The following is a 24,414-nucleotide window of genomic DNA, read 5'->3' on the forward strand; positions in this document are numbered from 1 at the left end:
GGGTGGGGTAATCAAGCAGAGATGCAGGAGAGTAGAGATCGTGGCAATCCTCCAGATGGGAACTCTGTGGGCTGGGCAGGAAGTGTCCGTGGTCAACTCACGTTTTTTGTCCATTGAAGCATGTGCTCAGCCCTGTCTGATCAGAGGAGACAAGGCCGCATACTACCTGGGAAGCTCCTCTGAGGGGTGGAACCTCAGGTGAGGGGCGTGGTGAGGTCTGATGGGCACCCTGATCAGCTGGGTGGATTGTAGACCGAGGTGGATACTCCTGTTTCCCACTACCTACTTCATAATCAGCCCATGGGTCCCTGCAATATCTCAAGATTGATAGGGGTCCATCCACTTTGATCAGAGGTCAGTGTAGGCCCAGCCCACGGCTGGTGGTATCCGGTGTGAACATCTTGTGGTTTTGATAGGCACGCTTACTGAGATAGCTGCATCCAGTGGTTGTGTTTTCTGTTCTCAGCACCAAGAAGGAGCGGTTGCCTCAGGAGTCACAGAGGACATGGCTGAGGACTGTGGCCCTTGGAGTTGGCCTTGCTCTGATCACATTCCTGCTCTGGAGTAGTCTGGGGACCAATGATGATGTGGCTGAAGTCTTGGCCCGCTGTGGTGAGGTCCTAGAGGGCAGGTTCATTGAGGTTCCCTGCTCGGAGGACTATGATGGTCACCGAAGATTTGAAGGTATGTGCCACAGGTTTCTTATTAAAGAGTGACTGGTCGGGAAAAACAAGCTGGGTGGTGGTGCTGCACACTTTGAATCCCAGCACTTGAGGGGCAGAGACAGGTGGATCTCTGTGAGTTCAAAGCCAGCCTTGTCCAGGACAGCCAGGAGAAACCTCAAAAAATCAAACCAAAAAAAGAAAAAAAAAAAAAGAAAAGAAAGAAAGAAAAGAAAAAAAAAGTGTATGGTGGAGATGGCTCATATTTAAGAAAACTTGAGGACCTGAGTTCAGTTCCTAGCACCTTTGACAGGCAGCTCAACTACCTGTAACTCCACCTTCAGGAGATTCAGCCCTTCCTTCTTCTGCAGGTACCTGCAATCACATACACACAGATATACACAAGGTCAAAGGGACAGAAATGAAATTCAACATCGCTTTTTGCTACAACTGGAATCGGTTGAAAAATGGTATATTTGGGCAGAGACGAATTTTCCCTTCCCAACACTGGGTTGGAGAGTAAAGAGGGTTCAGGGTCACCCTCCGGTGCACTCTGGTGTAGACAGCATCTCAGCAAGCTTCTGTGCCCAGGGGCGGTGTGCAGAGAAGTAACAGGATTACCAGGGTGAGAAAGGGTCAGCAAGATGGCTTGGCAGTTAAAAGTACATAATACCAAGTCGTATGGCCGCAGTTCAATATCCTGAACCCACATGGTGGAAGAGAATCAAGAGTAAGGAGAACCAACTCTGACCTCTATATAATAAATGTAATAATAACAACTAATAACTTATAATAATAAATAAATGTAAAAAAGAGTTCCAGAAAGATGAGGATGACACGTGAGAGACCAAGGTGATGATAAGGAATGCCCAGAAAGTGTGATGGGAAGAATGTCATCCCAGGTCACAGGTCTGCAGCTCCACCTATGGCCCTGGTTGAGGCAGGAAGGAGCAGCCAGCTGGTTACAGAATGGAGCCCTGGGGCAACAGAGAAGGAGCCACAGAGTCAGGGCCACAGTGCCAGGTGAGGACAGTCAGCACCCTGGGGAATACACACCTCTGGGCCTGATGGATCCCATGGGGTGCAGGCCTTCTTGGACTGCTGCTTTCCTGAATGCTTTGTACCCTCCAGATACATTGTAGCTTTTGGGTCTTGTAGGCAGACTCCCCCTCCCCCCTCCCAGTTCCCAAATAACCCACATGAATACTCAGTATTAATTTTAAATACTTGGCCAATAGTTTAGGCTTGTTACTAGCTAACTCTTACAGCTTAAATCAACCCATTTCTATTATTCTACATATTGCCATGTGACTTGTGGCTTTACCTATCCTCCAACTTGTTTTGGAGCATCTCCTGGCAACTCCTCTGGCTCCGCCCTTTTTCTTCCCAGTGTCCTTGGTATGGTTTTCCTGTCTGACCTTATCCTTTTTAGGTATTGGCTAGTCGGCTTCTTTATTGAACAAATAACAGTGCAATTTACAGTGTATGGAAGGATTGTTCTGCAGCAGGACCTGGCTTTAAACAAACCATAAGAATGGTAGAGTTGTCTGTTTTTTTCTCTTTGCTCTTTGGGGGCCCACCACCCATCTCCCAAATAAATACATGGAGACTTGTTCTTACTTATGAATGCCTGGCCTTAACTTGGCTTATTTCTAGTTAGCTTTTCTTAACTTAAACAATTCTCTTCTACATTATGCCCCTGGGCTTTTACCTTTCTCTATTTTATATACCTTGCTTTCTTCTTACTCTGTGGCTGGCTGTGTGCTAGATGACTGACCCCTAGCGGCGTCCTCTCCTTCTCCTTTTCTTGCTCTCTGCTCTTCCTTTCTTCTCTTATTTTCTCTGTCTGCCAGCCCCGCCTATCCTTCTGCCTAGCTATTGACCATTCAGCTCTTTATTAGAACAATCAGGTGTTTTAGACAGGCAAAGTAGCACAGCTTTACAGAGTTAAGCAAATGCAACATAAAAGAATGGAACACATCTTTGCATCCTTAAATAAATATTCCAGCTGGGCGGTGGTGGCGCGCTCCTGTAATCCCAGCACTTGGGAGGCAGAGACAGGCGGATCTCTGTGAGTTCGAGGCCAGCCTGGTCTACCAAGGGAGTTCCAGGACAGGCTCCAAAGCTACAGAGAAACCCTGTCTCTAAAAACCAAAAACAATAAAAAAATAAATATTCCACAGCATAAACAAATGTAGCACATTTTAAACTGATATTCCACAACAGAATGGTTTATTTTTTACTCAAAGTAATAATGTTTTGGACTTGAATGAAGAAAAGAACCTATGTTCTTCCACTAGGGGGCACTGTTGTGATACACAAGAATTCAGCACACAGTCGCACGGGAGAGGGCCCGGGAGTGCTCTGTGGACTGGGTGGTCAAGGAGAAAGGGTGCGTGACTTTCTCCTTCAGCAGTCAGTAAAATAAGCATGCTTCTGTTGTGTTGGATGCTCTGTCCTAGGACTTTTTCATTCAAACATCTTAATTTATAACACACACACATGCACACACACACGCATGCATGCGGGCACACACACACACAATAAATGGCAGCTTCCCATCCAGAGTTAGCATATCTTGCAGTAAGACCCCATGAGTTTACAGTCCCATCTCATCAGTAAGAACATTACACAGTTCACTCCATCCTGTCCATCTCCCCGCGGCCGCGAGCCCCATCACACTCTCCCCATCTCAGCTGCTTCTGACTTCCTTCCTCTCAGTGTCTGCATGACCCCGAGGTGGAAGGAGATACAGAGATGAGTGTGGTAGGCGGGTGCTTTGGTCCTGGAGAAGCATAGTGACCAGAATGACAGGTTCAGCTTGGGCTGTGCCAGAACTTTCCAGGGGTTATTTAAGAGTGCTCAAACCAGCAAGCAAGATAAGGAATATTGCCAAACTGTTAGTGTACTAGTATAGGCCTGTAATCTCAGAACTCAGGAGGCTGAGGCAGCATGAACTACATAGTGAGACCATGTTTCTAACAAGACACAGCAAAGCAGAGATGTCAGTGCAATGTTTGGAGGTTTCCTTGTTTTCCCAGGTTTGGGGGCAGTGACTGGTGTTTAGGATCAGCCTATCAGTGTGGGTCTGTGAGAAACCCAGGACACCTACCAGGAGGGAGATGTGAGCTCTAAGACTGTGCACAGGGCACAGTTCTGGTGAAAAGTTACCACTGTTTTTCTGAAGTTGACTTTTAACTAGGTGTATTAGCCAAACTTGCCCCCTAGTCACAGTGGAGGGCCTTGCCAGCTCAGCCGTCATCTTGGGGCAGCGGCTTTGGTAGTCAGCATTTCTCCTTAATTCTCATCCTCCAGGCTGCACCCCCAGGAAGTGTGGCCGAGGTGTCACTGACATGGTAATCACCAGGGAGGAGGCGGAGCAGATTCGCAGGTACTCACGCATCTCTACACTTTGTCCAGGGCATACATGGGTATAGCAGAAAGTGGGGAGTGAGCCCGGGCAGCAACAGAGTTGAGAGTCTCATGGTTCTGTGGATCATCCCCGAGGGTTTTGGGGGTCAAAGGGCAGACTTCCTATTTCCTCCTTCCTTGGAGGAAATGCTGTGGCCTTTGCAATGTTTCTGCTGATTGAGCCTCCCCTCCACGGAGCTTACTCTTCTGTGAAAACACGGCCTCCTCCAGCCTCAGCTGACAACCACTGGATAGCATTTCATCCCTCTGTGGTTCATGAATGCTATCTCAGAAGCAGCTGGTGCTGGAGTTTTCCTTGTGGGGGTTTTAAAAAAAAGATCTTAAGAAGAAAGATTAGGTTTTCTGTTTTGTTTTGTTTTGTTTTTTCGAGACAGGGTTTCTCTGTGGCTTTGGAGCCTGTCCTGGAACTACCTCTGTAGACCAGCCTGGTCTCGAACTCACAGAAGATTAGGTTTTCTGACCAGCTGTCAGAGTCAATATGCGACCCTTCATTTGGACCTTGAGTCCCTTTCTCCTCCATCCTCATTCCTCATGCTGGTCCTGCTACGATGCCCAGCAAGAAGCCTGTCCTTTCTTTCCTTCTTCCCACCCTCATCCTGTATCTCCGTCATACTTGAGGATTACAGTGTTTTACTGAGAGCCGAGTGCTCCTGGGTGGCCTTGTCAAAGTGGTTTTTAAGCAGGCTGTGTGTCAGTAGCGAGAGGATGATGTATCCTCAGCTTAGAAAGTTACAGTTTCGAGTTTGTTTGTGTCATAAATGTTAAACATGCAGAGCCTATAAACAAGGCACTATTATACTGATTGATGTTTTGCCTAGATACTTTATGGACAATGCTGTCAACTAAATTCTGATTTAAAGTTTTCTCCCCCACAGAATAGCAGAGAAGGGACTCTCCCTAGGTGGATCAGATGGAGGGGTGAGTTGCCATGATTCCTGTTCCCATTTTTTTTTTTTTGATACATTTTAAGTTTTCTCTCCTTGGAAGGGAAGGAAAAAGTATTGGCTGCACAGGGTCCCCTCTGTTCCCCACCTCAGACATGGGCTGATCTGTCCATGGTGTTTCTCAGATAGTGGCTGGGGTTCCTTCTGCCTGGTGGGCACAAAATATATCCCTCTGGGAAGAGTATGTGTTAAGTCACACATGGCCATCTCTTCAGGCTGTCATAGGCTGCCTGGCTTCAGCACTGGCACTTTAGACACTCTGGGTCGGGACAGGGAGGATGGGGGAGGGGTGGGAAAAGGGGAGGTCAGAAGCCTGGTGGCCAGGTGGCTGCTGGGAAAGGCCAAGCCTCCTATGATGCTTAGACGGGTCCTCCTGCAGCAGACCAGCGGAGGCCTGCCGTCCTTTTCACAACAGGAGATCACACAGTGAACAGGTTGGTGTGTCCACGGGGAACCTGGGATATAATTTGGAAACGGGGGTTTTGTAGCTGTAATTGAGGGAAAGTCCCTCTCAGGGGCCCCAAGACCAAGGACAAGGTGTCTATATAAGAGATAGCCAAAGAAAGGAGGAAGCCTACATGTGGGTGCGTGGAGGTGGGAAGCGGGCTGATGTGGCCATAAACCAAAGAAGGCCAGGGGCCACAGATGCTGGAGGACAAGGAAGGACCATGCCCTAGAGCTTAGGCCACAAACCAAGGAGTGCCTCCGACCCATCTTGATTCTAGACTTCTGGCCTCAGAGGTGGGAGAATGAACTTGTGCAGCTGGAAGTCCTCACTTTGTGTTGGTACAGCCAAAGGAATGAACTGGGCTAGCCGCACGTTTGTAAATGTTGGTACAGCCATAGGAATGAACTGGGCTGGCCACACGTCTGTAAATGTTGGTACAGCCATAGGAATGAACTGGGCTGGCCACACGTCTGTAAATGTTGGTACAGCCATAGGAATGAACTGGGCTGGCCACACGTCTGTAAATGTTGGTACAGCCATAGGAATGAACTGGGCTAGCCGCACGACTGTAAATGTTGGTACAGACATAGGAATGGACTGGGCTAGCCGCACTTCTGTAAATGTTGGTACAGACATAGGAATGGACTGGGCTAGCCGCACGACTGTAAATGTTGGTACAGACATAGGAATGGACTGGGCTAGCCGCACGACTGTAAATGTTGGTACAGACATAGGAATGGACTGGGCTAGCCGCACGTCTGTAAATGTTGGTACAACCATAGGAATGAACTGGGCTGGCCACACGTCTGTAAATGTTGGTACAGCCAAAGGAATGAACTGGGCTGGCCACATGTCTGTAAATGTTGGTACAGCCATAGGAATGAACTGGGCTGGCCGCACGTCTGTAAATGGTCAGCTGGGTGGTGGCCACTGGGACCTTGGTGGTGGTGTGGATTCTCACTTGGTCTCTACTTGGTGTGAGGAAATAGCTGAGGATGAGTTCCTTTCCCTGTGTATCTTGACAACTGCTTTGTGCTGCAGTCTGTAGTCGGCCCAAATCAAGTCTGCAGAGACCATGCCTTTGGGAAGGTTGGCTGTCAGACTTTGCTCCAATTTCAAAGTATGTCTGTGATTGCTGGACTTCACCCATGGCTCTTTCTTTAGAGTTCTGGAAGTAGAATCCCTTTTATGTTGTTCAGTTTGGTTCAGGGAGATATTTGCTAAAAGACTGTCAGAGTTACCTTTCTCCTACACCTTCAGCATTCCCTGATACCGTTAAGTTCAGTAAATACTAAGTAAACCCACATTGTGTCCACACCTTAGCTAAGTAATTGTGAGAGTAAGGGAAGGGGCCTGGTGTCTGTTACTACTGCATGCATGGGGTAAAATAGTCCATGCTTTCCTCCTGGGATGTAGGAAAAGACTCAAAGGTGGGCGGTCAGGGTCAGAAAACATTTTAGCAGGTCCTTAAAAGTTAGCGATGTGTAGTTCCATATAACATGTTTTACTGGGAGCCCCCAGAACATGCCCACATGCATGTGGCCAGCGTGTACAGAAAAATCCAAGGCATCACGGATAGACCAGCAGGTTTGACACATCCTTATGGAGCGACAGCCTCAGTGCTGAGCTGGGATAAACAGCATGAGTTACGCTAAAGGAAAGAAGCCTATCACAGGGTCTGTTTGCCATTCCTCCATCTCAACAGGACACGGCTAGACTCCTACAGAAAGTGGAGCCTCAGGTGTCCGGGATGGGCTGGCAGAGAGCAGAGAGGATTCACAGATGGGCGTAGTTGGTGTCCATGCAGAAGTGCACATGTGTGCAGAAACCAGTCACACTGCCCACTTGACACGTGGACAGACCTAGTGGAGGGAAGGAAAGCAGGAGTCAGTAGGGTGGGCTGGGACTCACCGTGAGCATTCCCAGATGTGTCTAGGAAGTGTGTCCGGGGACTGTTTCTGAAAGTGTTAGGGGAAAATGTGGTTTCCCTTTTGGACAGCAGAGAGAGACACCTTTGTCCAGGCAGACAGTGCACAAGGCAAGGTTTTTTTTGTTTTTTTTTTTTAAGGCAAGGTTTTTAAGAAGCCAGAGGTAGGGTGGTAACGGGGCTCCACTTTGGCTGTTAAAGTGACCATCACTTGTTTTACACACGCACACACATGTCTTTTTCAGGCATCTATCCTGGACTTGCACTCTGGGGCCCTGTCTGTTGGGAAACATTTTGTGAACCTGTACAGGTGAGAGGCTGGAGGAAGTGCCAGAAGTAGGGAGCAGGTGGGCACTTGGTGGCTGCATGGGTCTCAGGAAGCCACGAGTTCTTCAAGGGCCTCATTGTCACCATTCCCTTCCTTTCTGCCGACTTCCCTTCCTCCCTCAATTTTCCTTTCTTCCTCTCCATCCTTCTCACTTTCTGTCCCCTTCCTTCTCCGTAACACCGTGGTTACTGTAGAAAGAGAATAACTCTCATGCTGTGATAGCCCGATCCTTCCTCTCCATCCTTGCTCTCCATCCTTCCTCTCCGTCCTTCCTCTCCTTCCTTCCTCTCTGTCCTTTCTCTCCGTCCTTCCTCTCCATCCTTGCTCTCCATCCTTGCTCTCTCTCCATCCTTCCTCTCCTTCTCCATAACACAGTGGTTACTGTAGAAAGAGAGTAACTCTCGTGCTGTGATAGCCCGATCCTTCCTCTCCGTCCTTCCTCTCCTTCCTTCCTCTCCGTCCTTCCTCTCCTTCCTTCCTCTCCGTCCTTCCTCTCCGTCCTTCCTCTCCTTCCTTCCTCTCCGTCATTCCTCTCCATCCTTCCTCTCCGTCCTTCCTCTCCTTCCTTCCTCTCCGTCCTTCCTCTCCTTCCTTCCTCTCCGTCCTTCCTCTCCTTCCTTCCTCTCCGTCCTTCCTCTCCTTCCTTCCTCTCCGTCCTTCCTCTCCTTCCTTCCTCTCCGTCCTTCCTCTCCTTCCTTCCTCTCCTTCCTTCCTCTCCTTCCTTCCTCTCCGTCCTTCCTCTCCGTCCTTCCTCTCCTTCCTTCCTCTCCTTCCTTCCTCTCCGTCCTTCCTCTCCTTCCTTCCTCTCCGTCCTTCCTCTCCTTCCTTCCTCTCCTTCCTTCCTCTCCGTCCTTCCTCTCCGTCCTTCCTCTCCGTCCTTCCTCTCCTTCCTTCCTCTCCGTCCTTGCTCTCCTTCCTTCCTCTCCTTCCTTCCTCTCCTTCCTTCCTCTCCGTCCTTCCTCTCCGTCCTTCCTCTCCTTCCTTCCTCTCCGTCCTTGCTCTCCTTCCTTCCTCTCCTTCCTTCCTCTCCTTCCTTCCTCTCCGTCCTTGCTCTCCTTCCTTCCTCTCCTTCCTTCCTCTCCGTCCTTCCTCTCCTTCCTTCCTCTCCTTCCTTCCTCTCCGTCCTTCCTCTCCTTCCTTCCTCTCCTTCCTTCCTCTCCGTCCTTCCTCTCCTTCCTTCCTCTCCTTCCTTCCTCTCCGTCCTTCCTCTCCTTCCTTCCTCTCCGTCCTTCCTCTCCATCCTTCCTCTCCGTCCTTCCTCTCCTTCCTTCCTCTCCGTCCTTCCTCTCCTTCCTTCCTCTCCGTCCTTCCTCTCCTTCCTTCCTCTCCGTCCTTCCTCTCCTTCCTTCCTCTCCTTCCTTCCTCTCCGTCCTTCCTCTCCTTCCTTCCTCTCCGTCCTTCCTCTCCTTCCTTCCTCTCCTTCCTTCCTCTCCGTCCTTCCTCTCCTTCCTTCCTCTCCGTCCTTCCTCTCCTTCCTTCCTCTCCTTCCTTCCTCTCCGTCCTTCCTCTCCGTCCTTCCTCTCCTTCCTTCCTCTCCTTCCTTCCTCTCCGTCCTTCCTCTCCTTCCTTCCTCTCCGTCCTTCCTCTCCTTCCTTCCTCTCCTTCCTTCCTCTCCGTCCTTCCTCTCCGTCCTTCCTCTCCGTCCTTCCTCTCCTTCCTTCCTCTCCGTCCTTGCTCTCCTTCCTTCCTCTCCTTCCTTCCTCTCCTTCCTTCCTCTCCGTCCTTCCTCTCCGTCCTTCCTCTCCTTCCTTCCTCTCCGTCCTTGCTCTCCTTCCTTCCTCTCCTTCCTTCCTCTCCTTCCTTCCTCTCCGTCCTTCCTCTCCGTCCTTCCTCTCCTTTCTTCCTCTCCGTCCTTGCTCTCCTTCCTTCCTCTCCTTCCTTCCTCTCCTTCCTTCCTCTCCGTCCTTCCTCTCCTTCCTTCCTCTCCTTCCTTCCTCTCCGTCCTTCCTCTCCTTCCTTCCTCTCCTTCCTTCCTCTCCGTCCTTCCTCTCCTTCCTTCCTCTCCATCCTTCCTCTCCGTCCTTCCTCTCCTTCCTTCTTCTCCTTCCTTCCTCTCCATCCTTCCTCTCCATCCTTTCTCTCCTTCCTTTCTCTCCATTCTTCCTCTCCATCTTTCCTCTCCATCCTTGCTCTCCATCCTTCCTCTCCATCCTTCTCCATAACACGGCGGTTACTGTAGAAAGGGAGTAACTCTTGTGCTGTGACAGCCCTGCTTTTGGAGACTTGCTGATTAGCTATGAAAGTCTGATTGAAGGAAACAAGAAAACTGGGTGTGGTAGTTTATTCCTGACATCTGAAGCAGGAGGGTTACCCCAAGTTGAAGATCAGCCTGAGCTACAGAGTGAGACCCTGGGTTTTTGTTTGTTTGTTTGTTTGTTTTTAAGGCATGCTTTAGTAACATGCTATATCTGCTAATGTTATTTATTATTTCACAGATACTTTGGGGATAAAGTACAAAATATCTTCTCTGAGGAGGACTTCCAGTTATATAGGTAAGGAAGATGAAGTGTGAGAAGAGATGAGTGGGCCCAGAGATGCAAAGTGACCTGTAACACAATTAATAAAAACCCAGAGGCAGAAATTGGGGTTCAACCTGAAGGCCAGAAAAACAAAACAGCCAGCCACTGGCTCTTACCTCTGCCTCAGTCTGAAATGGTGATCCTGCCTCCAGGAATCTCAGAATGAGACTGTGTGAGAGCTGTCTCCTCCTGTTTTATATTCCTCTCTAGGGCAGGGATTAAAGGCATGTACTACTACCGCCATGTTTCTGTGGCAAACTAGTGTGGCTACTGGGATTAAAGGTGTGTGTCACCACTGCCTGGTCTGTAAGACAGACCAGTGGGGCTGTTTTGCTCTCCGATCTTCAGGCAAGCTTTATTTATTAAAATACAAATGAGACATCACTCCAGTGGGCTGAGATTGGCTCTCTGATGTCCCGTCACATCAGGCCAGGGCAATGGCTCCTGTGTGAGGGATCTAGACCTGTGGATGTAGACCAAGCTCAGCTTGTCTCTGGGTAGATGGGCAGCTCACTAATACTTTCTAAGCCTTCTTGGTCCTATAGCAGACACGTCTTGCTGTTGGTCTCAGCCCAGCACCTGCCACATGATTCTTGCTCTGTCCTCAACCAGAGGCGACAGTTCGTGATTCGGGCAAGGGGCTGGAGATTAAAGAACACAAGAGACGTGGGTCATTCGTGAAGACAGAATGCAGCATGCCATTTATCCAAGCTTAGAGAAAGCCTTATATACCTAACTGTTGTACAGTGAAAATGCCCCAGGCAGGTGGGAAATTACCAGCTCAAGACAGAGCAAACAACTCCCCTGTAGCTAACCACCAGGGTGGGCAGAGCGAGCACAGGAACAAACAAGTTGTTTTTCCAGAAACTGCAAGCTGTCCTCAGTATGAACCCTGGGAGGAGGGGTAGACCTGTCGGCCCTACAGGTCCCCCTTTTTATAAATCACATGACTAGGCCTGTCATGGGTGGCATTGGATGTCAGGCAACACCCCTTACCCGTCTTGGGAAAGCATCCAGGTCAAAACACATTTCCTGTCTTAGGTTGGGGCAGCCCCCCAAAGACCTTTCCCGTCATTGGCTCACTAGTCACCCTCCATCCTGTTCAGCCAGATTTACACTGAAGGATCCTCCGGGGCAATAGCAAGAGTATTTGCCGTGTGGCGAAATTGACCTGAGCTTGCCTCTGGCTCTGGTGCCGTAAAAACATGAAGATGATGAAGGCTCCCAGCCACATAAGCACACCCAGGAGGCTGTGCCTGCTCAATCCTTAATGAGTCTGCCCACAAGTTGGAGCCCCTTAAGTAAGGTTTCAGCGCTGGTGGGGGGAACCCTGGTATTATTAACTAGAATAATCTCATGAGCCAATTTGTGCATAAGGTTAAGAAATTGTGCACTCCAGGGTCCGTGAATAGCAGCATTAAGCATTGTCCCTGTGTCTGTTAAGTTTGTAATGAAATGAAGGGGAACAGGATAGCATGTGAGCTTCCCAGAGTGTTCCTTTGTGAATATGGCTATTAATATCGTTTTGAGTGGCCAAGGCACTTGCAACCTGCCCTCGATAAGGTGTCCACCGTGCTAGCAGTAGCAATTGACTAATGGTGACTCCAATAGCCGTAGCTGCTGTGACAGCCACAGCAATGGCCGCCACTAAGGCTGCTGTAATGCTAAAATCTCTTCTTGCTCGATTCAGGATGAGCTGATCATCATGGATCCCCGGCGCTCAGACCACCCCAGCAACTCCTCAGTTGACAAACCTCAGGACAGCTTAAACTTCCAGAAATATTAGCAGGATGATCAAACAACAAAAAAGAAAGGGGCATGACACAAACCCCCATCCGGAAAGTACAATGTTTTGCTAAATAGGATTTCCTGAGACCTACCACGGAGGCACTGGTGGCATTAGGACCAAAATCAGCAATGGGAGCATTGCTGAGTGCGAGGCAACCGCTTGCAGCAATGGAACTGAAATCGTTAGGCAGGCTCCTGAGGTTTTTAATTTTCTGAAACACAGGACTCCAGTTAGAATCCAAATCCCCATGATGTTGTTTTGGGTGGTATCCAAAGGCACAGCAGGTTTACCTGGGCTGAAACTGATAGATAAGACAGGGCCACACAGGGCTACCCAGTTCCACTGGCATCAGAAACGGGGGATTCTTTGCCAGTGCCCATCTGATTCCCTGGGCGTAAGGTTGAGTTCCACAAAGGGTTCCATTAAAGCCGCAGTGAAGGGGGCATGAGTCCCATGGGCCATAACTGCTTCTTGTAGTTGCTTAATGTCCTTAAAGGCCAGAAGGTTATGCTGCCTGATCCGCTGTCCTTGCCGATCAATAATCCCCATGACAGGATAAATTTGCCCCTCTCTACTTAGATTATTTAGTGTATCTTGGATTTCTTGGATTTCCACCTCTAAGTCAGTAGGGGTAGCAGCAATGGAGGTAGCAGCAGAAGGATTTGAAGTGTCAAGGAATGGATTCTGCTGTAGGGGTCTCATGGAGACATCTCTGTCTGCTTCCTTCCTTCTTCTTCCAACCTCTTTTTTAACAGTACAATCTCCCTTTCTAAAGTCTCTTCTTCCTCTTCTGTATCCCTTTTAGTACTTTTAACTTCCCCCTCCTCAAAGCTCTTAATTGAGTTCACAGATTCTTCACCCTGAATCTCCTCAAAGGTTTTGGCCAAATTCTCTAATTGCTCTTTCACTTTGACATCATCACTGAGAAGAGCATCTCTGACTAGGCACCATAGTGAAAATGTTGCTGTAGGGGATTCTTCTGGCCCTCACTCTTTAGCTTTTTGAAGATCAGCCTTTACCTGCTCACAATCAGGAATATTAAAGTCCCCAGCTTGTGGAAAACAGGGACTAAACTATAAAACTGTCTTAACGAACTCTTGTGGTGTCTTAGTTTTAATAGCAGTGCCTTGCTTCGTTAAAAGAACTTCAATTGGTCAGTCAATACTTGAACAAAATTACCAGCACCCATCTTCAATTAACCCTCACCATCAATATCTCACCTGCTGGCCAGCCTTCTGAGGGCCATCTCTCTGGGGTTCCTACTTCCCCATCTCGCTGTGGGCCTCCGCCTGTAGCTCCTGCACTATGGGACAGTTCACGAGTCGGGCAAGGGGCTGGAGATTAAAGAACACAAGAGACATGGGTCATTCGTGAAGATAGAATGCAGCATGCCATTTATCCAAGCTTAGAGAAAGCCTTATATACCTAACTGCTGCACAGTGGAAATCCCCTAGGCAGGTGGGAAATTACCAGCCCATCAGAGTAAACAACTCCCCTGTAGCTAACCACCAGGGTGGGCAGAGCGAGCACAGGAGCAAACAAGATGTTTTTCCAGAAACTGCAAGCTGTCCTCAGTATGAACCCTGGGAGGAGGGGTAGACCTGTGGGCCCTACACCTATCTAGGGAATTTTTTTTAAATTAAATCTTTGGAAGGTTATTAAAGTGTGTATTACAGGGGACTGGAGAGTTGATTTAGTGATTAAGAGAACTGGTTGCTCTTCCAGAGGTCCCTGTAGGTGGACTTTTCTTTCCTGCCTGCCAGTTCCCAAATAACTGACATGGAGACTCAATATTAATTATAAATGCTTGGCTGGTAGCTCAGGCTTATTACTCACTTGCTCTTACAACTTAAATCAACTCATTTCTATTAATCTATGTATTGCCACGTAGCTTGAGGCTTTACCTGTCCTTCAGCATATCTTGCTCCCTCTGCGTCCCCTGCTTCTTCCTAGAATTCTTCTAGTCTGGCTCTCCTGCCCAATCTCTCCTCCCCAGCTGTAGGCCAGTCAGATCTTTATTACTCAATAAGAATAATACACATTTACAGTGTACAAAGATTGTTTCACAGCAGGATCCAGTTTCAATTCTCAGAATCCATATGACAACTCACAACTGTCTGTAACTCTAGTTCCAGAGGATTCGACACCCTCACACAGATATACATGCAGGCAGAAACACTGGTAACATGTATGAGTGTGTGTGTGTGTGTTGAATTTTATCACCTACTTGGTTGTGTTGAACCAGCCAAGACACTGCACATGCTGCCAGAGCACCAAGCTTCTGCTGCCCTTTGTAGCCCTCTGCTCACCCATCTCTGATGATCAATATCATCTCATCACCAGCCATGTTGCCTGGAAGCATAGCTTGTATTCACCTTCATTACCCCAGGGAAACAGTTACTGAACAAAGCTTAGGTTCTGGTCCAGAGAGCAGGTGAGGGCCTGGACTAACTCTGCACACCTGGCAGTGGCAACAGCAAGTTGTCACTTAATTCACAATACATGTATCCTTCTTTTGTTTGTTTGTTTTTGTCTTTGGAGACAGGGTTTCTCTGTGGCTTTGGAGCCTGTTCTGGAACTAGCTCTTGTAGACCAGGCTGAACTCACACTCATGGAGATCCGCCTGCCTCTGCCTCCCGAGTGCTGGGATTAAAGGTGTACGCCACCACCACCCGGCCGTGTATAATTCTTTAAGTCTACTGTTGCAGGTGGAATGGGAGCCATCAGGAGCTTTGCAGTCACTTTCAAGGGTTGCGCCCTGCCCATAGCTCCACTCTGTGATACTCTCAAGACTTGGGCCACAGCCCATGACTGTGTCCAGCTGGCCAGTTGTGCTCCTGGCCCTCACTGGTTTATTTCGTTCTTTGTTTATTCCTAGTGTGCACACACTGACTTAAATGGGAAGTGTCTGTGATTTGTTGACATTGTAAGTTCCACAATTTATAAGACACACAAAATATGGTGCACGCCTTTACCCCAGCACTCGGGGCAGCAGCAGGCAGATCTCTGGGTTTGAGGCCAGCCTGGTCTACAGAGTGAGTTCCAGGATGGCCAGGTCTGCACGGTGAAACTCTGTCTCAAAAATCCAAAAACAAAACAGGAACAACCACCACAAAACCAACCCCTTCAAAACAACAACTACAAAAATACCTAATGTGACAGGAAAACAAAGTTGAGTAATATGTTCTTCTTGAGCATCGTGGACACAGACCTTCTTACCACAGAGAGCAGGGAGAGCACTTTCTATGCCATACATAGAACCTAGACAACTGTGAACTCCTAGACAGCCAGCACAGTGGGACAGGAAACTGTGTTTCTGGGTGACAATCACGGTGACTACCGCCACAGCAAGCATGAAGGTCTTTTTCAGGCACATGAATGCCCCCTCCAGACGTTGCTACCTGTAGATAATATACAAGAGAATTAAAAGTGGAAAACACTAAATATTGATTTTATCCAAAGGTCTGCTATATTCTGTTTGGTTCAGGAGTTAAGCGAAGATTTGCAATTGGGAGGAAAAGTGAAAAAAATATCCCAATCGGTTCCACTCTATAAAACATTTAAAATGATAAGACTTCCGGAAGTATCAGACTGATCCGTTGTGTCCTGTGCAGGGACGTGCGGCAGAAGGTCCAGCTCACCATTGCCAAAGCTTTCGGCATCCATGCATCCTCCTTGTATCTGACAAAGCCCACATTCTTCTCCCGGATAAATAGCACAGAGGCCCAGACAGCTCACGATGAGTATTGGCATGCCCACGTGGACAAGGTAAGCATTTGGGAAGCGGATTCCTTCTCTTATCTGTGACTAGAATTCTAGGCACTGCTCTGCAATATCGATGTGCACTATTTCAGACCTCTCCTTCCGGGCTTCTAGGGTGCAGTCTAAGTTAGGTGGGTGTCGAGGGCTGGACAGCTGGTGTGGCTGCTGGGGAGCAACATGGGCCTTGCTGTGTCCTTGTTCTATACGTGTCGGCAAATTCATGTACAACCTTTCTGATTGGATCGTGTGAGCAGAGGGCCCCTTTTGTTACTGCTCTGGCCCAGGTCTCTATATCCCCACAGGACGTCTTCCTTCCATCCCAGTTTTTTTTTTCCTTTTTTTTTCCCTTTGTCCCTCACTGGTCTGCCCATCTTTGAGGGCCTGCTGCTCACTCCTGGACATTCCCATCCCTGTTAGGAGATGACCATTGTTATGGTGATTGATGGGCACAGAAGTAGCACAGAGAGCAGGCTTTGGACTTGCTCAGGAGGTATTGGCCTTGTGTTCTTCACTAGGCTCCTGTTCTCACAGGGCTAACAGGGCTGATCAATCACTTGATTCTGTCCTTAAACTCAGGACGCAGGCAGTGGGGAATTGAGGATGGCGTGGGAGGGTGGTGGTGACTCAGTGCTTGCAGCTGGCCCTTGGAGTCTCATTCTTCTTCTCTCCTACTCCAGATTTGCTAATTGAATCATTCAGCAGGCTGGAAAGTGTTCTAATGTGATTGAGATTCTGTGCACATCACATATCACATCTTTGTGGCCCATAACTTTATTAACTAGATGTTGATTTGTGAGTGTTCTCTCTGACATCACTTGAAAACAGCTTTGAATGTGGCAGATGCTTGCCTGCAATACAGGACACTGAACACTCCTTGTAGCATCTGCCGTCTGTAGTGTGTTCTGAGGCTCCTCCAAGTAGCTACTCAGAAATGGCTGTCATACCTGGCTTAGGTCTCTGAGGAAACTCTGGAGCTCTGTCTCAGTGCCTTGTGTAGGCCCAGCAGCAATGGTCAGAGCCCAGAGCTTTCCAAGACCCCATCCTTTCTCCCCAAATCACATCTACATGAGGGGCCCACTGGTGTGCCTCTTGCAGGAGCTTGGACATTCTTACTATTTCATGAAATATGGACTGAGGGGCCCTTGAGTGAGTATAGCTTCCAGGCACCAGTATAGAACTGACAAAGTGAGGAGACTTCTGATCCTGCAGTGAAGTCTGTCCTTTAGAGCTTAGCTGCTAGAGTAATACCTCTCCTGGTGTGTTCTTCCAGCCTGGGCATAGCTGTGACTACTGTGCTCCTGTTTACGTCTCTGTCCAACACGACCTTCTCTACCTGTGACCCTCTCTGTCCAACACGCCGTCTCTACCTGTGACCCTCTCTGTCCAACACGACCTTCTCTACCTGTGACCCTCTCTGTCCAACACGCCGTCTCTACCTGTGACCCTCTCTGTCCAACATGCCGTCTCTACCTGTGACCCTCTCTGTCCAACACGACCTTCTCTACCTGTGACCCTCTCTGTCCAACACGACCTTCTCTACCTGTGACACTCTCTGATACAGTTGCAACTTTCCCACCTGCAGTTTGCTCATCCAGTTCCTGAACCAACCATAACCAGCCTAAGAAAACCTGTACACAATCTTTTTCTCCTCTTTTTGTTTTGTTTTGTTTTTGTGTTGAGACAGGGTTTCTTTGTGTAACAGTTCTAACTGTCCTGAAACTTTGTAGACCAGACTGGCTTCAAACTCACAGAGATCAGCCTGTCTCTGCCTCCTGAGTGCTGGGATTAAAGACATGTGCCACCACCGCTCAGCTTCTCTCTCTCTCTCTCTCTCTCTTCACGGCCCCATTGGTTAGCTTGGAACTCACTCTGTAGACCATGCTGGCCTTGAACCCACAGAGATTTTCCTGCCTCTGCCTCCCAAGTGCTGGAATTAAAGACCTGCATCGCCACACCTGGCCAACTTTTTCTTATTTTTCTTATTTTATTTTTTGGTGCTTAGATGGAGTCCAGGACCTAAAGCATTCTAGGAAAGCTCTGTCCCAACGAGCTATATCCCCGTCTCTCAATGATGTTTCTCTATGTGCATTTTTTTTGTTTTTGTGGGGTTTTGTTGTTGTTATTGTTGTTTATGTGTATGAGTGTTTTGCTTCCATGTGTGTATGTGTATCACATACATGCCTGATGCCCATGAAGGTCAGGAAAGGGCATTAGATCCCCTGGAATGGGAGTTACAGATGGTTATGGCTTCAGATCCCCTGGGGGTATTATTACTCGAAGCTGTAGGTTGCCCAGTGTGAGTGCCCCTAGAAGCCAGACTCAGGTCCTCAGCAAGAGCAGCAGGCACACTTACTTACCCACTGAGTGCCTCTCGGACCCTCTATGTGCAGTTTTCAAAGTTTGGAAAGCTTTAAAATGGTTTTCCTGGTGCTTGGTTACTGCTCGTGGTAGAGTGTGAGCTTAGTTACTGCATTTGGAGAGTTTGTGGCCATTATTTCTTTAGGTAGGTTTTTCTGCACTAACCTTTCTTTTCTTTTCATGGGACGTGGTGAGAGAATCCCAGAACTTTAGGCATGTCCCCAAGGCTCCACTTGCCTAGTTCTCTGCCCTCCAGGTGTACTCTATTCCTCTGCCCTAGGCCTACACAAACCACCTGTTCCCATCAGATGAGATCCAATGCACTGTGGCTTTCGGACTGAAGAATTCTGCTTGTTTTGAGATTGTGTCTTTGTGTAGTCCAGGCTAGCCTTAAACTTGCTTCTCAATGGTGCTTCCTCCACCTCTGGAGTGAAATCGCAGGCTAGCACCAGCATGCCTGGCTCCCCTCAGTTTCTGTTGGGCTGTGAAGTTTCTGTCTCTGCCTGGTGGATTGTCTTAAAGTCTTCCAAGATCCCCGTGGCCCATGACTAAGTTCTGTCTGTCTGGGAACCAGAGCAGCATCTGAGGCTTGTGTTTCTAATTAGATGTTTGCTTTGGCCAGCCTGGTACACAGTGGGTTCCAGGACAGTCAGAGCCACATAGCGAGACACTGTACTGGGGGAAAATGCTTCAGTGGAACAGAACGGGTTGGAAATTTGAGTAACTGCCACAGCGTTCTGCTGTGCACCATGGTCACATGACTTCTAGTCGGTGTGCCTCATTTTAAGTTTGGCTGTTTGAATAGCAATGTAGCCTACAAGGTTCAAAAGTGTAAAGAATATAATGTATCCAATGTATCAAAAGTGTAAAGAATATAAGAAGACAAGAATATTGGACAAACCAACACAACAGCCATGGCCAATTATCTTCTTTTATTGTTGTTGTTGTTTTATGTTGCTGTTTGTTTTTCAAGACGGTTTCTCTGTGTAGTCTGGAACTTGCTTTGTGGACCAGTTCTCTGACCTTGAACTCAGAGGTTCACCTACCTTTGCTTCCTGAGGGCTGAGATGAAAGGAGTGTGCTACCACCACCTGACATCTCCAAATACTTTTATATAAAAAAAAATGCATGAAATACCCTGTTTTGTCATTTCTAGGAATCATATTTTTTTAAAGGTTTTTTCTTTTCTGTTAAGCAATTGATGGCAAACTTGATCTCGAAGTTACTGGTCCCATCCACAGAACCCTGCCAGCCACAGTTCTACACCTGTAGTGCTGTCTTTCCTTAAAATGTAATTTAATTTATTATTACTGGGCTTGGCTTACCATGGTGAACGTGCCGAATTCAGAAGAAAACTTTGTAGAGTTGGTTTGTAACTGGAGACTGCTCTTTTGTTTCTCGGCCACTCAGACCCAAAAAAGTCACACAGACACTGTATTAATTACAATACTGTTGGGCCAATGACTCAGACATATTTCTAGCTAGCTCTTACATCTTTAATTAACCCATTTATATTAATCTGTGTATTGCCATGAGGCTGTGGCTTACCAGATAAGGTTCTGGTGTCTGTCTCCTTCAGCAGCTACATTGTGTCTCTCTGACTCCGCCTACTCTCTCTCTGTATCTCTTCCAGTCTGGCTATATCCTGCCCTACTATAGGCAGAAGCAGTTTCTTTATTAACCAATGATAATAAAACATATTCAAAGCATGCAGAGGTGAATCCTATATCATTGGCTCTTTCCTTTTACCCTTATACAGTTCCAGGGATTGAATTCAGACTTCACCCACTGGGTCATCCTATCCTTTTTGTTGTTTCTAATGAAACTAGATATTCAGATTCTGAAACATCCTTTAAATAATGTTTTAAAATATTTATTATCATTATTGTGTGTCCATGTACATGACATATGTGTGTGGACATATGCGTGGAGGTTAGAGGACAACTTTGTGAGATTAATTTTCTTCCACGTTTTCATGGGCTCAGGGGGTGGAGCCCAAGCCCCAGGCTTGCCCTGAAGCTCTGCTACTCATTGAGCTATCTCACTGGCCCAGAAGTGTCTATTAACCACCGTGCTTTCCGGCACCCTTCTTACTAGCAGCAGCCACTCGTGGATTAATATTCGCATTTTCATCTGTTATATTTAAAAGTAAGAAATATTCTCCTTATAACTGTGTCATGTTTTATTCAGTGGCATAGCAAATGTTATCATCCCCCTTCTCCCCAAACCCTCCTTTCTGTGTCTTTTATTTTGTTTTGTTTGAGGCAGCGTCTCATGTAATACAGGCTGGCTTCAGACTCAAATGCAACTGAGGATGACTTTGAACTCTTGATCTTTCCTCCTCTACCTCCCAAGAGCCGTGATTACAGGCATGGATCACCATGCTCAGCTTTCTTCGTGCTTCCCATTAAATATATTTCCATTTTGTGTTTTTGCTGTAGCAGGTTTTCCCATGCTCATGTCACTTTGATGTAAAACAAATTTTCTGATACATTATTAAGTATTGGTTCTGCTGAAGGTTTTCTATATCCAGTTGCTCTGTTCTAGGGTATCTCCAGAGCAAAACCCGGGTAAGAACTGGGGTGGGGACTCTTGTAGGGGTGTATGCAGGAGCAGTAGGGCAGGAGGAAGTGACCAGTTGTACTAAACCGTCACAGGAATTCCGGGGGTACACAACTGGCTCCAGATGGGTCTCTGTCCAGTGGTGCAGTAGAACTGTATGGGACAGAAGGGAAGTTCTTCCTGCCCACAGCACTGGTCCTGCGAGGGTCTTGGGTACAAGCCTCCGTATTCTGGGGTTGGTGTCACCTTCTTTTATGGAGAAAGCTACAGGCCTCAGGAAATTCATCAACTCACCATATTTGAATTGGAGCCTAGCACTAATGAGTGATGGGAAAGGCTCCTCTCTGCCCACGATCCTGCTCAGTCAGCATTACCATCTCCTCCTCAAGACTCGCATCACTCACCAAGTCCCCAGGGTGATGTTATGTACTCTGCGTGTTCCAGGAATGTCTGGATCATAGAAGAGCATGGGCAAACTTGCTCCTGCACCCAGTGGAGCATGCTACTCACGCATTAACAATTGTCTGAGTCTCTCGGAAGGTTTCCCAAGATGCCACATTTTCAAAGAGAAGGTAGACCGGTGGGTGCCAGGGACCAGGTTGGGAATTAGGGGTCAGTGTGACAGATGTCCAGTATGGGAAGATAGGCCAGGAGAGAAGGTAGGGATGGCCACACAGCAGGGTGAGCATGTTATCTTAATTTACATAAAATTTGGGACGGCTCCACAGTTGATCACAATAGACATGTTTTTTTCTAGACAGTACACTTACATTGCTATGCTCAGGGTAGGAGTCAGTTTGCACCAACTTCTGTTTTGTGCTCCCCACCCCTTCATGCAGCTTTGCTGGAACATAACTGGGCCGGAGCCTCATTTCTGGGGCTGGAGAGACGGCTCAAAGGTGAAGAGCGCTTGCTGATCCTGTAGAGGGGGTCCATATTGCATGACTCACAACGGCTCATAACTCGATCTCCAAGGGAATCTGATACTCTCTCTTGGCTTCCTTGGACACCTTAACACACATGGCATACACAGACACATACACATAAATAATAATACAGTTTTTTAAGAAGAGCCCCATTCCCCCATAAGAATCGAGAAGTCTGACCTATTCTGCTTTACCCCGCAGGTGACCTATGGCTCTTTTGACTACACCTCACTGCTCTACCTATCGGATTATTCAGAGGACTTCGGCGGAGGGCGCTTTGTGTTCATGGAGGAAGGGTCCAACAAGACAGTGGAGCCCAGAGCTGGTAGGACACAGGCTGGTGGGTTGTCCTAGGGTATGGGATACAGGTCTGTAGCTCAGCTTTAGGACATTTGTAGATGTTCATAAGCACACACACATATACACACACATACACATACACACACGCATACACATACACACACGCATACACATACACACATATACACATACACACACACATACACACACACACGCATACACATGCACACACATTTACACACACATACACATGTACACATACACATATATACACACATGCAGATACATACACGCGCACACACACACACATATATACACACATACGCATACACACACGCACATACACACATACATACACACACATATATATACACACACACACATATACATACACGCATACACAGACACACACACACACACACACATATTATGGGTGAGCTGGGCTTCATTCCAGGCAATACTACGTTTGTAGAACACCTACTCTACATCTTTTGGGTTTGGCCCTGGGTTTGTCCAAGTCTACCTGCCAGTCATAACACCGAGAGGCCAGCTTTATTACTCAGCTGTCCAGTGTCACTGTGTGTGACTGGCAGGGCTGCACTGCTAGGGTATCACACTGGTGTGATTGGCAAGGCTAGGCTGCTAGGGGATCACACTGGTGTGATTGGCAAGGCTAGGCTGCTAGGGGATCACACTGGTGTGACTGGCAAGGCTGGGCTCCTAGGGGATCACACTGGTGTGACTGGCAAGGCTAGGCTCCTAGGGGATCACACTGGTGTGACTGGCAAGGCTGGGCTCCTAGGGTATCACACTGGTGTGATTGGCAGGGCTGGGCTCCTAGGGGATCACACTGGTGTGACTGGCAGGGCTGGGCTCCTAGGGGATCACACTGGTGTGACTGGCAGGGCTGGGCTCCTAGGGGATCACACTGGTGTGACTGGCAGGGCTGGGCTCCTAGGGGATCACACTGGTGTGACTGGCAGGGCTGGGCTCCTAGGGGATCACACTGGTGTGACTGGCAGGGCTGGGCTCCTAGGGGATCACACTGGTGTGACTGGCAGGGCTGGGCTGCTAGGGGATCACACTGGTGTGACTGGCAGGGCTGGGCTCCTAGGGGATCACACTGGTGTGACTGGCAGGGCTGGGCTCCTAGGGGATCACATTGGTGTGACTGGCAAGGCTAGGCTGCTAGGGGATCACACTGGTGTGACTGGCAAGGCTAGGCTGCTAGGGGATCACACTGGTGTGACTGGCAGGGCTGGGCTCCTAGGGGATCACACTGGTGTGACTGGCAAGGCTGGGCTCCTAGGGGATCACACTGGTGTGACTGGCAAGGCTAGGCTCCTAGGGTATCACACTGGTGTGTAAGATCTCCTCAGACTCTGTTGCATTCTTGATACCTTTTTTTTCTTACTATTTTTTAAGACAGGGTTTCTCTATGTAACAGTCCTGGCAGTCCCCAGCACCATGCATACTACATGGTTCTCCCCAGGGAGCAGACAATGTCCCTGGAGAGCCTGAGTCCAGGTCCTAGTGGGGAGGTAGGAACTGAGCCTAGGTCTGAGTAGGATGTAGAAACTGAGTCCAGGGCTGGGTGGTGGAAGTGCATGCCTTTAATCCCAGCACTTGGGAGGCAGGCAGATCTCTGAGTTCGAGGCCAGCTTGGTCTACAAGAGCTAGTTCCAGGACAGGCTCCAAAGCTACAGAGAAACCCTGTCTCTCAAAACCAAAAAAAAGTTGTGTTTATGTATGTATGAGTGTGGGTTTGTGCACATGAATGCAGTGCCTGTAGAGGCCAGAAGAGGGCATCAGATTCTCTGAATAGAGTAACAGGCAGTTGTAAGCTGCCTGACCTTGGTGCTGGGTACTGAACTTGGGTTCTCTGCTCTCTGCAAGAATAATTTATGCTCTTAACGGATGTGCCATCTCTCCAGCCTTTGAAACTGGCTTTTAAACCAAAAAGCAGAATGGGAAATTAAAGGTCACTGTTTGTTTTCTCTTTTGGTTGGCACTGAGCATGGGGCAGGCCACGTCTACATCCTAGAGGCAGCTGGGGCTCAGGGACTCACACAGTGTGGTGTGAGCCTCTATTGATGGCCTGAGGACAGAATGGCTACACCAGGCCGGGCCCCAGACTGAGTGAAGGGTGTGTTCAGGAGACAGTGCTGCTCTTCAGATGGTACAGGAGTCTGCACCACGGAGACTGAACAGGATGGGTATGGCATTGCCATGGTCACCCTGCAGATTGGAGCTGAAGAGACTGGCATGAGAGCCTCATGGAACTTAATAGCTGTGAGGACAGGTCCTAGTCACTGTATGTTGCTATGAAGAGACACTGTGTCCTAGTCACTGTATGTTGCTATGAAGAGACACCATGACCACAGCAGCTCTTATAAAGGAAATTATTTAACTGGGGCTCGCTTACAGTTTCAACAAGTAGTCCATTGTCATCATGGC

At 48.3% G+C, this 24,414-nt stretch overlaps 1 protein-coding gene across 1 annotated transcript in view; it reads left to right on the forward strand.

The window, feature by feature from the left end:
- The window catches only part of Ogfod3 (2-oxoglutarate and iron dependent oxygenase domain containing 3), a 29,219-nt gene that overhangs the window by 1,195 nt on the left and 3,610 nt on the right, over positions 1 to 24,414 (forward strand). Inside the window, exons 2-8 of the mRNA XM_075989747.1 lie at positions 467 to 684; positions 3,978 to 4,053; positions 4,970 to 5,012; positions 7,659 to 7,723; positions 10,177 to 10,233; positions 15,664 to 15,817; positions 21,859 to 21,982. Of these exons, the coding sequence (XP_075845862.1) occupies positions 467 to 684; positions 3,978 to 4,053; positions 4,970 to 5,012; positions 7,659 to 7,723; positions 10,177 to 10,233; positions 15,664 to 15,817; positions 21,859 to 21,982 (737 nt within the window). The remainder of the gene's footprint in view (positions 1 to 466; positions 685 to 3,977; positions 4,054 to 4,969; positions 5,013 to 7,658; positions 7,724 to 10,176; positions 10,234 to 15,663; positions 15,818 to 21,858; positions 21,983 to 24,414) is intronic.

The sequence above is a fragment of the Microtus pennsylvanicus genome, chromosome 11 (assembly GCF_037038515.1).
Source record: "Microtus pennsylvanicus isolate mMicPen1 chromosome 11, mMicPen1.hap1, whole genome shotgun sequence".
NCBI classification, from domain to species: domain Eukaryota; kingdom Metazoa; phylum Chordata; class Mammalia; order Rodentia; family Cricetidae; genus Microtus; species Microtus pennsylvanicus.